The 14,003-nt window shown below is 72.1% G+C and overlaps 1 protein-coding gene across 6 annotated transcripts in view; it reads left to right on the top strand.

Annotated features, from left to right (window-relative positions):
* The first annotated feature begins 719 nt into the window (after positions 1 to 719).
* Positions 720 to 14,003, top strand: part of TAOK2 (TAO kinase 2) — a 28,298-nt gene continuing 15,014 nt past the window's right edge. For 2 of the 6 annotated variants that reach the window (XM_048853241.2, XM_048853239.2), the window contains exons 1-8: positions 721 to 1,109; positions 10,204 to 10,375; positions 10,699 to 10,770; positions 11,140 to 11,241; positions 11,694 to 11,739; positions 11,824 to 11,920; positions 12,461 to 12,574; positions 12,651 to 12,742. In XM_048853241.2, the coding sequence (XP_048709198.2) occupies positions 10,244 to 10,375; positions 10,699 to 10,770; positions 11,140 to 11,241; positions 11,694 to 11,739; positions 11,824 to 11,920; positions 12,461 to 12,574; positions 12,651 to 12,742 (655 nt within the window). In that variant the 5' untranslated portion in view covers positions 721 to 1,109; positions 10,204 to 10,243. Of the gene's footprint in view, positions 1,110 to 9,292; positions 9,431 to 10,203; positions 10,376 to 10,698; positions 10,771 to 11,139; positions 11,242 to 11,693; positions 11,740 to 11,823; positions 11,921 to 12,460; positions 12,575 to 12,650; positions 12,743 to 14,003 lie in introns of those variants that run through there. The other 4 variants (XM_048853245.2, XM_048853244.2, XM_048853243.2 and 1 more) reach the window with 3 other exon arrangements.

Raw genomic sequence — 14,003 nt, 5'->3', positions numbered from 1 at the left:
CTATACGTATATCTATTGGGGCGCGCGGTTGGGCGGACACGGGGGGCGGGGCCGGCACGGGGGGGTTGGGAGGACACGGGGGGCGGGGCTCGGCACGGGGGGGCGGGCGGTTGGGAGGACACGGGGGGCGGGGCCCGGCACGAGGCGGGCGGTTGGAGGACACGGGGGGCGGGGCCCGGCACGAGGCGGGCGGTTGGAGAGGACACGGGGGGCGGGGCCCGGCACCGAGGCGGGCGGTTGGGAGGACACGGGGGGCGGGGCCCGGCACGGGGCGGGCGGTTGGGAGGACACGGGGGGCGGGGCCCGGCACGGGGCGGGCGGTTCGGAGGACACGGGGGCGGGGCCCGGCACGGGGCGGGGCGGTTGGGAGGACACGGGGGGGCGGGGCCCGGCACGGGGCGGGCGGTTCGGAGGACACGGGGGGCGGGCCCGGCACGGGGCGGGCGGTTGGGCGGACACGGGGGGCGGGGCCCGGCACGGCATGGTGGTGTCTTTTTCTCTGCGCATGCGCCACACTTTTCTCCGATTAACGCCGTATTACGCGTGCGTCGGTTCCCCAACCACCCGCACGCGCTCGTCCCCGCCGTGACAGCTTGGCGCATGCGCCCCTTGGCCTTCTGCGCGCTCCCAGGCTGACTCCCGTGGCGTCCCAAGGGAGCCCCTGCCACTGCGCATGCGCGCCGCGGCCCCCGGCCCTGGTTCCGGTTTGGCTCTGCCTTGGGCGCCATCTTGGATTTGGGGAGAAGCCGCGAGCGGGCGGGAGGAGGGGCGCGGCGGAGACAGCGGGGAGGGGGGCCGGACCGCGCCAGGCCCCCCACCCCCGGAGCCCCACAGGGCCCCTGGAGAGCCGCCCCCGCCGCGGGCCCCCCCGCCAGCGCCCCCCCGGCCCCCCTTCGCCCTCCAGAAGGACTCCCCGCCCCCCACACGGCGCCCGCCCCCTCGAGCAGGGGGCAGGGGCTGAGGAGCGCGTGCGGAGTCCCGCCCCCCAGACAGCGGCCGCGGGGGGAGCCGGGTGTAGACCCCCAGGACCCCCCGCGCGGGGTCGGAGGAGGCCGCTGGGGCTGCTGCCCCCGCCCCGTGCTCGGAGCTGGAGCCGCCGCCAGCCGCGGGTGAGACACCCCGCACCGCGGGGCGGCAGGGGCGGGGGTCATGCGGAGAAAGGGCCAGGTCGGAGGCTGAGGGGGCAAGGGGTGGGAGCTGCAGGCTGCTGCTGCTCCTCTGAGGACACAGGAGGATGCCAGGGGCAGGGGGCTGGCCCAGCACGGGGCAGTGGGGATATGGGGGGGGCAGGGGGGCTGGCCCAGCACGGGGCAGTGGGGATATGGGGGGGGGGCTGGGGGGATAGTCTGGCCCAGCACGGGGCAGTGGGCTATGGGGGGGCAGGGGGCTGGCCCAGCACGGGGCAGTGGGGCCTATGGGGGGGGGCTGGGGGGATAGTCTGGCCCAGCACGGGGCAGTGGGGCTATGGGGGGGGCTGGGGGGATAGAGTGATGCAGCACGGGGCAGTGGGGATATGGGGGGGGCTGGGGGGATAGTCTGGCCCAGCACGGAGCAGTGGGGCTATGGGGGGGGCTGGGGGATAGTCTGGCCCAGCACGGGGCAGTGGGGCTATGGGGGGGGGCTGGGGGGATAGAGTGATGCAGCACGGGGCAGTGGGGATATGGGGGGGGCTGGGGGATAGTCTGGCCCAGCACGGAGCAGTGGGGCTATGGGGGGGGCTGGGGGGATAGTCTGGCCCAGCACGGGGCAGTGGGGATATGGGGGGGGGGGCTGGGGGATAGTCTGGCCCAGCATGGGGCAGTGGGGATATGGGGGGGGGCTGGGGGGATAGTCTGGCCCAGCACGGGGCAGTGGGGATATGGGGGGGCTGGGGGGATAGTCTGGCCCAGCACGGAGCAGTGGGGCTATGGGGGGGGCTGGGGGGATAGTCTGGCCAGCACGGAGCAGTGGGGCTATGGGGGGGGGGCTGGGGGGATAGTCTGGCCCAGCACGGGGCAGTGGGGCTATGGGGGGGGCTGGGGGGATAGAGTGATGCAGCACGGGGCAGTGGGGATATGGGGGGGGGCTGGGGGGGATAGTCTGGCCCAGCACGGGGCAGTGGGGCTATGGGGGGGGCTGGGGGGATAGTCTGGCCCAGCACGGGGCAGTGGGATATGGGGGGGGCTGGGGGGATAGTCTGGCCCAGCACGGGGCAGTGGGGCTATGGGGGGGGCTGGGGGGATAGAGTGATGCAGCACGGGGCAGTGGGGATATGGGGGGGGCTGGGGGATAGTCTGGCCCAGCACGGAGCAGTGGGGCTATGGGGGGGGCTGGGGGGATAGTCTGGCCCAGCACGGGGCAGTGGGGATATGGGGGGGGCTGGGGGGATAGTCTGGCCCAGCACGGGGCAGTGGGGATATGGGGGGGGGGGCTGGGGGATAGTCTGGCCCAGCACGGGGCAGTGGGGCTATGGGGGGGGCTGGGGGGATAGTCTGGCCCAGCACGGGGCAGTGGGGCTATGGGGGGGGCTGGGGGGATAGTCTGGCCCAGCACGGGGCAGTGGGGCTATGGGGGGGGCTGGGGGATAGTCTGGCCCAGCACGGGGCAGTGAGGCTATGGGGGGGGCTGGGGGGATAGTCTGGCCCAGCACGGGGCAGTGGGGCTATGGGGGGGGGCTGGGGGGATAGTCTGGCCCAGCACGGGGCAGTGGGGCTATGGGGGGGGCTGGGGGGATAGTCTGGCCCAACACAGGGCAGTGGGGCTATGGGGGGGGCTGGGGGGATAGTCTGGCCCAGCACGGGGCAGTGGGGCTATGGGGGGGGGCTGGGGGGATAGTCTGGCCCAGCACGGGGCAGTGGGGCTATGGGGGGGGGCTGGGGGGATAGTCTGGCCCAGCACGGAGCAGTGGGGCTATGGGGGGGGCTGGGGGGATAGTCTGGCCCAGCACGGGGCAGTGGGGCTATGGGGGGGGCTGGGGGATAGTCTGGCCCAGCACGGGGCAGTGGGATATGGGGGGGGGCCGGGGGATAGTCTGGCCCAGCACGGGGCAGTGGGGCTATGGGGGGGGGCTGGGGGATAGTCTGGCCCAGCACGGGGCAGTGGGGCTATGGGGGGGGCTGGGGGGATAGTCTGGCCCAGCACGGGGCAGTGAGGCTATGGGGGGGGGCTGGGGGGATAGTCTGGCCCAGCACGGGGCAGTGGGGCTATGGGGGGGGGCTGGGGGGATAGTCTGGCCCAGCACGGAGCAGTGGGGCTATGGGGGGGGCTGGGGGGATAGTCTGGCCCAGCACGGGGCAGTGGGGCTATGGGGGGGGCTGGGGGGGATAGTCTGGCCAGCACGGGGCAGTGGGGCTATGGGGGGGGGGCTGGGGGGATAGTCTGGCCCAGCACGGAGCAGTGGGGCTATGGGGGGGGGCTGGGGGGATAGTCTGGCCCAGCACGGGGCAGTGGGGCTATGGGGGGGGCTGGGGGGATAGTCTGGCCCAGCACGGGGCAGTGGGGATATGGGGGGGGCTGGGGGGATAGTCTGGCCCAGCACGGGCAGTGGGGCTATGGGGGGGGCTGGGGGGATAGTCTGGCCCAGCACGGGGCAGTGGGGCTATGGGGGGGCTGGGGGGATAGTCTGGCCCAGCACGGGGCAGTGGGGCTATGGGGGGGGCTGGGGGGATAGTCTGGCCCAGCACGGGGCAGTGGGGCTATGGGGGGGGGGGCTGGGGGATAGTCTGGCCGGATAGTCTGGCCCAGCACGGGGCAGTGGGGATATGGGGGGGGGCTGGGGGGATAGTCTGGCCCAGCACGGGGCAGTGGGGCTATGGGGGGGCTGGGGGGATAGTCTTACCCAGCACGGGGCAGTGGGGATATGGGGGGGGGCTGGGGGGATAGTCTGGCCCAGCACGGGGCAGTGGGGCTATGGGGGGGGGGGGCTGGGGGGATAGTCTGGCCCAACACGGGGCAGTGGGGCTATGGGGGGGGCTGGGGGGATAGTCTGGCCCAGCACGGGGCAGTGGGGCTATGGGGGGGGCTGGGGGGATAGTCTGGCCCAGCACGGGGCAGTGGGGCTATGGGGGGGGCTGGGGGGATAGTCTGGCCCAGCACGGGGCAGTGGGGCTATGGGGGGGGGCTGGGGGGATAGTCTGGCCCAGCACGGGGCAGTGAGGCTATGGGGGGGGCTGGGGGGATAGTCTGGCCCAACACGGGGCAGTGGGGCTATGGGGGGGGCTGGGGGGATAGTCTGGCCCAGCACGGGGCAGTGGGGCTATGGGGGGGGGCTGGGGGGATAGTCTGGCCCAGCACGGAGCAGTGGGGCTATGGGGGGGGCTGGGGGGATAGTCTGGCCCAGCACGGGGCAGTGGGGATATGGGGGGGGCTGGGGGGATAGTCTGGCCCAGCACGGGGCAGTGGGGCTATGGGGGGGGCTGGGGGGATAGTCTGGCCCAGCACGGGGCAGTGGGGATATGGGGGGGCTGGGGGGATAGTCTGGCCCAGCACGGGGCAGTGGGGCTATGGGGGGGGGCTGGGGGGATAGTCTGGCCCAGCACGGGGCAGTGGGGATATGGGGGGGCTGGGGGGATAGTCTGGCCCAGCACGGGGCAGTGGGGCTATGGGGGGAGCTGGGGGGATAGTCTGGCCCAGCACGGGGCAGTGGGGCTATGGGGGGGGCTGGGGGGATAGTCTGGCCCAGCACGGGGCAGTGGGGCTATGGGGGGGGCTGGGGGGATAGTCTGGCCCAGCACGGGGCAGTGGGGCTATGGGGGGGCTGGGGGGATAGTCTGGCCCAACACGGGGCAGTGGGGCTATGGGGGGGGCTGGGGGGATAGTCTGGCCCAGCACGGAGCAGTGGGGCTATGGGGGGGGCTGGGGGGATAGTCTGGCCCAGCACGGGGCAGTGGGGCTATGGGGGGGGGCTGGGGGGATAGTCTGGCCCAGCACGGAGCAGTGGGGCTATGGGGGGGGCTGGGGGGATAGTCTGGCCCAGCACGGGGCAGTGGGGCTATGGGGGGGGGCTGGGGGGATAGTCTGGCCCAGCACGGGGCAGTGGGGCTATGGGGGGGGGGGCTGGGGGGATAGTCTGGCCCAGCACGGGGCAGTGGGGCTATGGGGGGGGCTGGGGGGATAGTCTGGCCCAGCACGGGGCAGTGGGGATATGGGGGGGGCTGGGGGGATAGTCTGGCCCAGCACGGGGCAGTGGGGCTATGGGGGGGGCTGGGGGGATAGTCTGGCCCAGCACGGGGCAGTGGGGATATGGGGGGGCTGGGGAGATAGTCTGGCCCAGCACGGGGCAGTGGGGCTATGGGGGGGGGCTGGGGGGATAGTCTGGCCCAGCACGGGGCAGTGGGGATATGGGGGGGCTGGGGGGGTAGTCTGGCCCAGCACGGGGCAGTGGGGCTATGGGGGGGGCTGGGGGGATAGTCTGGCCCAGCACGGGGCAGTGGGGATATGGGGGGGGGCTGGGGGGATAGTCTGGCCCAGCACGGAGCAGTGGGGCTATGGGGGGGGCTGGGGGGATAGTCTGGCCCAGCACGGGGCAGTGGGGATATGGGGGGGGGCTGGGGGGATAGTCTGGCCCAGCACGGGGCAGTGGGGCTATGGGGGGGGCCGGGGGGATAGTCTGGCCCAGCACGGGGCAGTGGGGCTATGGGGGGGGCCGGGGGGATAGTCTGGCCCAGCACGGGGCAGTGGGGCTATGGGGGGGGCCGGGGGGATAGTCTGGCCCAGCACGGGGCAGTGGGGATATGGGGGGGGCTGGGGGATAGTCTGGCCCAGCACGGGGCAGTGGGGCTATGGGGGGGGGCCGGGGGGATAGTCTGGCCCAGCACGGGGCAGTGGGGCTATGGGGGGGGCTGGGGGGATAGTCTGGCCCAGCACGGGGCAGTGGGGATATGGGGGGGGGCTGGGGGGATAGTCTGGCCCAGCACGGGGCAGTGGGGCTATGGGGGGGGCTGGGGGGATAGTCTGGCCCAGCACGGGGCAGTGGGGCTATGGGGGGGGCTGGGGGGATAGTCTGGCCCAGCACGGGGCAGTGGGGCTATGGGGGGGGGGGGCTGGGGGGATAGTCTGGTCCAGCACGGGGCAGTGGGGATATGGGGGGGGCTGGGGGATAGTCTGGCCCAGCATGGGGCAGTGGGGATATGGGGGGGGCTGGGGGGATAGAGTGATGCAGCACGGGGCAGTGGGGATATGGGGGGGGGGCTGGGGGATAGTCTGGCCCAGCACGGGGCAGTGGGGATATGGGGGGGGCTGGGGGGATAGTCTGGCCCAGCATGGGGCAGTGGGGCTATGGGGGGGGCTGGGGGATAGTCTGGCCCAGCACGGGGCAGTGGGGATATGGGGGGGGGCTGGGGGGATAGTCTGGCCCAGCACGGGGCAGTGGGGATATGGGGGGGGGCTGGGGGGATAGTCTGGCCCAGCACGGGGCAGTGGGGATATGGGGGGGGCTGGGGGGATAGTCTGGCCCAGCACGGGGCAGTGGGGCTATGGGGGGGCTGGGGGGATAGTCTGGCCCAGCACGGGGCAGTGGGGATATGGGGGGGGGGGCTGGGGGGATAGTCTTACCCAGCACGGGGCAGTGGGGATATGGGGGGGGCTGGGGGGATAGAGTGATGCCGCACGGGGCAGTGGGGATATGGGGGGGGCTGGGGGGATAGTCTGGCCCAGCACGGGGCAGTGGGGCTATGGGGGGGGGGGCTGGGGGGATAGTCTGGCCCAGCACGGGGCAGTGGGGCTATGGGGGGGGGGTCTGGGGGGATAGTCTGGCCCAGCACGGGGCAGTGGGGCTATGGGGGGGGCTGGGGGGATAGAGTGATGCAGCACGGGGCAGTGGGGATATGGGGGGGGCTGGGGGGATAGTCTGGCCCAGCACGGGGCAGTGGGGATATGGGGGGGGGCTGGGGGGATAGAGTGGTGCAGCACGGGGCAGTGGGGCTGTGGGGGGGGGTTGGGGGGATAGTCTGGCCCAGCACGGGGCAGTGGGGATATGGGGGGGGGCTGGGGGGATAGAGTGGTGCAGCACGGGGCAGTGGGGCTGTGGGGGGGGGTTGGGGGGATAGTCTGGCCCAGCACGGGGCAGTGGGGCTATGGGGGGGGGCTGGGGGGATAGTCTGGCCCAGCACGGGGCAGTGGGGATATGGGGGGGCTGGGGGGATAGTCTGGCCCAGCATGGGGCAGTGGGGCTATGGGGGGGGCTGGGGGGATAGTCTGGCCCAGCACGGGGCAGTGGGGCTATGGCGGGGGCTGGGGGGATAGTCTGGCCCAGCACGGGGCAGTGGGGCTATGGCGGGGGCTGGGGGGATAGTCTGGCCCAGCACGGGGCAGTGGGGCTATGGGGGGGGCTGGGGGGATAGTCTGGCCCAGCACGGGGCAGTGGGGCTATGGGGGGGGGGGCTGGGGGGATAGTCTGGCCCAGCACGGGGCAGTGGGGATATGGGGGGGGCTGGGGGATAGTCTGGCCCAGCACGGGGCAGTGGGGATATGGGGGGGGCTGGGGGGATAGTCTGGTCCAGCACGGGGCAGTGGGGATATGGGGGGGGCTGGGGGATAGTCTGGCCCAGCATGGGGCAGTGGGGATATGGGGGGGGCTGGGGGGATAGAGTGATGCAGCACGGGGCAGTGGGGATATGGGGGGGGGGCTGGGGGATAGTCTGGCCCAGCACGGGGCAGTGGGGATATGGGGGGGGGCTGGGGGGATAGTCTGGCCCAGCATGGGGCAGTGGGGCTATGGGGGGGGCTGGGGGATAGTCTGGCCCAGCACGGGGCAGTGGGGATATGGGGGGGGGCTGGGGGGATAGTCTGGCCCAGCACGGGGCAGTGGGGATATGGGGGGGGGCTGGGGGGATAGTCTGGCCCAGCACGGGGCAGTGGGGATATGGGGGGGGCTGGGGGGATAGTCTGGCCCAGCACGGGGCAGTGGGGCTATGGGGGGGCTGGGGGGATAGTCTGGCCCAGCACGGGGCAGTGGGGATATGGGGGGGGGGGCTGGGGGGATAGTCTTACCCAGCACGGGGCAGTGGGGATATGGGGGGGGCTGGGGGGATAGAGTGATGCCGCACGGGGCAGTGGGGATATGGGGGGGGCTGGGGGGATAGTCTGGCCCAGCACGGGGCAGTGGGGCTATGGGGGGGGGGGCTGGGGGGATAGTCTGGCCCAGCACGGGGCAGTGGGGCTATGGGGGGGGGGCTGGGGGGATAGTCTGGCCCAGCACGGGGCAGTGGGGCTATGGGGGGGGCTGGGGGGATAGAGTGATGCAGCACGGGGCAGTGGGGATATGGGGGGGGCTGGGGGGATAGTCTGGCCCAGCACGGGGCAGTGGGGATATGGGGGGGGGCTGGGGGGATAGAGTGGTGCAGCACGGGGCAGTGGGGCTGTGGGGGGGGGTTGGGGGGATAGTCTGGCCCAGCACGGGGCAGTGGGGATATGGGGGGGGGCTGGGGGGATAGAGTGGTGCAGCACGGGGCAGTGGGGCTGTGGGGGGGGGTTGGGGGGATAGTCTGGCCCAGCACGGGGCAGTGGGGATATGGGGGGGGCTGGGGGGATAGAGTGGTGCAGCACGGGGCAGTGGGGCTATGGGGGGGGGGCTGGGGGGATAGTCTGGCCCAGCACGGGGCAGTGGGGATATGGGGGGGGCTGGGGGGATAGTCTGGCCCAGCACGGGGCAGTGGGGATATGGCGGGGGCTGGGGGGATAGTCTGGCCCAGCACGGGGCAGTGGGGCTATGGGGGGGGGCTGGGGGGATAGTCTGGCCCAGCACGGGGCAGTGGGGCTATGGGGGGGGGCTGGGGGGATAGTCTGGCCCAGCACGGGGCAGTGGGGATATGGGGGGGCTGGGGGGATAGTCTGGCCCAGCATGGGGCAGTGGGGATATGGGGGGGCTGGGGGGATAGTCTGGCCCAGCATGGGGCAGTGGGGATATGGGGGGGCTGGGGGGATAGTCTGGCCCAGCACGGGGCAGTGGGGGTATGGGGGGGGGCAGGGTCTGGCTGGGAGGATGGGCTGGCCCGTCATGAGCAGTGGGGCTATGGGGCGGGGGGAAGGATTGGGCTGGCCCAGCACAGGGGATCTCAGGCCGAGGTGGGCTCTCTGTGCCTTCACCTGCTATGGCGAGGGTCTGCCCCTCCGCCCTCTCTGTGCCCCATGGTGCCAGCTTGTCCTGGTGCTGGGTCGGGGATTGGGCTGGGCTCTGAGTCGGTCCAGGAGCTAGGACCTGGAGCCGTTCCCCTACCCCAGAGGAAGGGGGTGGGGGGAGTGGGACACGGGGCCTTTTTCCTCTGGGGAAGTTGGGAAAAGGAGCTTCTTAGGCTTAACTGTGATTCTGTTCTAGAGCCAGGGATAGAACCCAGGAGTTCTGGCTCCCAGCCCCCCCCCCTCCCCTGTCACCAGACTTTGCTCCCCGTCCTGAGGTGTGGGGAGAACCCAGGCATCCAGGCTCCCAGAGGGTCTGGGAAGGGCCATGCTGAAGGTGAGGAGGCCCCCTCCCGGTGCTGAGCGCTGCGGGGAAGCAGGGAACAATGGCAGGATTTCCCCTGTGCCTCCTGCCTGCTTTCAGCCACAGCTACAGGGAGGAGCGGGCTCAGCCCGGCCCCCACAGAGGACAGGCCCCATGTCCCATTCCCTGCCCCCCTGAGCCAGCCTGTCCCCGCCCTGGGTTCGGATCAGAGCCGGCGCCCCCCGGAGGACACAGGCCCCACAGCCCATTTCGTGAGCTGACCTACCATCTTTTTCCAGAGGGTTGGGTGTGACCCCCTCCTGACCTGTGTGACTCCAGCTCTGAGCCCCCCCATCAGTTCTGTGCCCATCCCCTCAGTCCCTGGCCCGTCACACAGCAGGATCGGGGACCCCATGTGGGGCGCAAGGAGGGCTCAGCAATACCTGGCAGGTTGGGGGGCTAGGAAGATGACTGGGGAGAGGAAAGGGTTAAAGGATCCCCTTCATATGGCACACCCAGGAGTCCCCATCTCCCCCCACCCTCAGATCCTCTGCCCGTCTGCAAAGGACTCTGGGAAACAAGCAGCACCACCATCACCCCCGCCCCCACCTGACAGCCCAAACCTGCCAGGCAGCTGCTGAGTCTGTCTGGAGTGGGGCGAGATGGCGGGGGGGCTAGGAGCCAGGACTCCTGGGTTCTCTCCCGGCTCTGGGTGGGGAGTGGGGCCTGGGTGCCTCAGAGCGGGGGGCTCGGGACCAGGCCGCCTGGGCCCCTGTGCAGGCTGACGTGTGGCATATCCCTTGCAGGAGGTGAGCGGGGCGCCAGAGCAGCCCCCCCACCACGGCCATGCCGTCCAACGCCCGGGCCGGCAGCCTCAAGGATCCCGAGGTGGCCGAGCTCTTCTTCAAGGACGACCCCGAGAAGCTGTTTGTGGATCTGCGGGAGATCGGCCATGGCAGCTTCGGGGCCGTCTACTTCGTGAGTGGCTATGGGCCCTGCCCCGGGGGCTCCCCTGGCCTTCCTCCCTGTCCCCCCCCCCACCACCACTCCTAACAATACCCCTTTCCCTGGCCCCACCTCTTCACCGGCCCCGCCCCTCTCCTTGGCCCTGGCCCACCACCTCACCCTTCCTGACTCCACCCCCTTCCCTGCCCTTCCTCTTTTTTGGGCCCCTGCTCCTCCCCCTGGCCTGCCCCTGTTCCCCATGGGGTTCCTCCCCTCCCCCCGGGCTGGCCCTGGGAGGGTCTCTGCCCTGTGGGGCTCCCCTGGCCAGCCCACTCTGACCCCCCTCTGCCCGGCAGGCACGCGACATGCGGAACAACGAGGTGGTGGCCATCAAGAAGATGTCGTACAGTGGGAAGCAATCCAATGAGGTGAGCCCCCAGCTCTTGCAGGAGGGTGCAGGGGACTTAACAGACCTGGGGTAGAACCCAGGAGTCCTGGCTCCCAGCCCTTTCCCCATTGTGACCCTACTGTCTGAGCTGGGAGAGAACCCAGGCGTCCGGGCTCCCGGTCCCCCATCCCCCCCGAGCTGGGATAGAACCCAGGTGTCCGGGCTCCCGGTCCCCCATCCACCCCCGAGCTGGGATAGAACCCAGGTGTCCGGGCTCCCGGTCCCCCATCCCCCCCCGAGCTGGGATAGAACCCAGGTGTCCGGGCTCCCGGTCCCCCATCCCCCCCCAAGCTGGGATAGAACCCAGGCGTCCGGGCTCCCGGCCCCTAAGCGCATATGGCTGTCTCAGAAATGGCAGGACATCATTAAGGAGGTGAAGTTCCTGCAGAAGCTACGACACCCCAACACCATCGAGTACAAGGGCTGCTACCTGCGGGAACACACGGCCTGGGTGAGTGGGGGATGGGGTTGTTCGGGGTGTGAGGTTTGGAGGTCAGAGCGGGGGGTGTGCAGTGAGGAGCCACGTGGAAGTGGGGTGGGGTGTGGGGGGGTGGGAGGTTTGGAGGTCAGGGCGGGGGGTGTGCAGTGAGGAGCCACGTGGAAGTGGGGTGGGGTGTGAGGGGGTGGGAGGTTTGGAGGTCAGGGCGGGGGGTGTGCAGTGAGGAGCCATGTGGAAGTGGGGTGGGGTGTGGGGGGGTGGGAGGTTTGGAGGTCAGGGCGGGGGGTGTGCAGTGAGGAGCCACGTGGAAGTGGGGTGGGGTGTGGGGGGGTGGGAGGTTTGGAGGTCAGGGCGGGGGGTGTGCAGTGAGGAGCCACGTGGAAGTGGGGTGGGGTGTAGGGGGGTGGCAGGGGTGGGTTGGGTATAGCAGGCCCACCACGCTCACCCCTCTTGTCCCCCCACAGCTGGTGATGGAGTACTGCCTGGGCTCTGCCTCAGACCTGCTGGAGGGTGAGTGCTGGGGTGCGGGGCCGCGGGGGGGACTGTACCCCAAAGGGGCTGGGGGGCTGCTCTGACCCCTCCCTCTGCCCCCAGTGCACAAGAAGCCGCTGCAGGAGGTGGAGATCGCAGCCATCACCCACGGAGCGCTGCAGGGCCTGGCCTACCTCCACTGCCACAACATGATCCACAGGTACCCCCCGCCTGCGCCCGTCTCTTCCTTTCCGTCTCACCCCGCCCCCATCCCCTCGCGTGTGCCCACCTCTTCCTCCGCCTCCCCGTCCCCCAGGCTGTCGTCCTCCCCGTCCGCCCGCGCCCGTCTCTTCCTCCCCGTCCCACTCTGCCCCCCGGGTCTGTCCCCACCTCTTCCACCCCCACCCCACCGTCTGTCCCCGTCTCTTCCTCCCCCGTCCCACCCCTGCCCCCATACCCCCGGTCTGTCCCTGTCGCCTCCCACCGCTGGGGATGGCTCCCTCCTGCCCCCCAGTCTGTCCCCGTTCCCCCTCCGGGGCTGGCTGTCCAGATGCTGAGCGCTGTCCCCGGGAAGAGGGGGCGTTCGTGGGGCCGTCCGGGCGCTGAGCGCTCTCGCCGGGAAGGGGGGCCGTTCGTGGGGCTCTCCCCAGGAAGGGGGGGCTGTCTGTTGGGCTGTCTGGGCACTGACCGCCCTCTCCAGGAAGGGGGGCGTCCGAGGGGTGTCCAGGCGCTGAGCGCTCTCTCTCTCCGGACCCCGCAGGGACGTGAAGGCCGGGAACATCCTGCTGACGGAGCCGGGGCAGGTGAAGCTTGGGGACTTTGGCTCGGCCTCCATCATTGCCCCCGCCAACTCCTTCGTGGGCACGCCGTACTGGTGAGGGGCCGGGCCGGCGGGGGGGGGCCAGGGGCTAGGGCCCGGGGAGCTCACTCCGTCTTTCTGTCTGCCCCAGGATGGCCCCCGAGGTGATCCTGGCCATGGACGAGGGGCAGTATGACGGGAAGGTGGATGTCTGGTCACTCGGCATCACCTGCATTGAGCTGGGTAGGCGGGGGGGGGGGGGGCGCGCTGGGCAGAGGCGGGGTGGGCGGTGCTGGGCAGGGGCAGGGGGTGGGTGGTGCTGGGCAGGGGCGGGTTGGGTGGGCCGCGCTGGGCAGGGGCAGCAGAGGCAGGGGGCGGGTGGTGCTGGGCAGGGGCGGGGTGGGCGGTGCTGGGCAGGGGCAGCAGAGGCAGGGGGTGGGTGGTGCTGGGCAGGGGCGGGTTGGGCGGGCCGTGCTGGGCAGGGGCAGCAGAGGCAGGGGGTGGGCGGTGCTGGGCAGGGGCAGCAGAGGCAGGGGGTGGGTGGTGCTGGGCAGGGGCGGGTTGGGCGGGCCGCGCTGGGCAGGGGCAGCAGAGGCAGGGGGTGGGTGGTGCTGGGCAGGGGCGGGGTGGGCGGGCCGCGCTGGGCAGGGGCAGCAGAGGCAGGGGGTGGGTGGTGCTGGGCAGGGGCGGGTTGGGCGGGCCGTGCTGGGCAGGGGCAGCAGAGGCAGGGGGTGGGTGGTGCTGGGCAGGGGCAGGGTGGGCGGGCCGCGCTGGGCAGGGGCAGCAGAGGCAGGGGGTGGGTGGTGCTGGGCAGGGGCAGCAGAGGCAGGGGGTGGGTGGTGCTGGGCAGGGGCGGGTTGGGCGGGCCGTGCTGGGCAGGGGCAGCAGAGGCAGGGGGTGGGCGGTGCTGGGCAGGGGCAGCAGAGGCAGGGGGTGGGTGGTGCTGGGCAGGGGCGGGTTGGGCGGGCCGCGCTGGGCAGGGGCAGCAGAGGCAGGGGGTGGGTGGTGCTGGGCAGGGGCAGCAGAGGCAGGGGGTGGGTGGTGCTGGGCAGGGGCGGGTTGGGCGGGCCGTGCTGGGCAGGGGCAGCAGAGGCAGGGGGTGGGCGGTGCTGGGCAGGGGCAGCAGAGGCAGGGGGTGGGTGGTGCTGGGCAGGGGCGGGTTGGGCGGGCCGCGCTGGGCAGGGGCAGCAGAGGCAGGGGGTGGGTGGTGCTGGGCAGGGGCAGCAGAGGCAGGGGGTGGGTGGTGCTGGGCAGGGGCGGGTTGGGCGGGCCGTGCTGGGCAGGGGCAGCAGAGGCAGGGGGTGGGCGGTGCTGGGCAGGGGCAGCAGAGGCAGGGGGTGGGTGGTGCTGGGCAGGGGCGGGGTGGGCGGGCCGCGCTGGGCAGGGGCAGCAGAGGCAGGGGGTGGGTGGTGCTGGGCAGGGGCGGGGTGGGCGGGCCGCGCTGGGCAGGGGCAGCAGAGGCAGGGGGTGGGTGGTGCTGGGCAGGGGCAGGGGTGGGGGGCCG

The sequence above is a fragment of the Caretta caretta genome, chromosome 6 (genome assembly GCF_965140235.1).
Source record: "Caretta caretta isolate rCarCar2 chromosome 6, rCarCar1.hap1, whole genome shotgun sequence".
Taxonomy (NCBI): domain Eukaryota; kingdom Metazoa; phylum Chordata; order Testudines; family Cheloniidae; genus Caretta; species Caretta caretta.
Note: the sequence above shows the minus strand (reverse complement) of the source record. Positions and strands in the feature narration are given on the sequence as shown.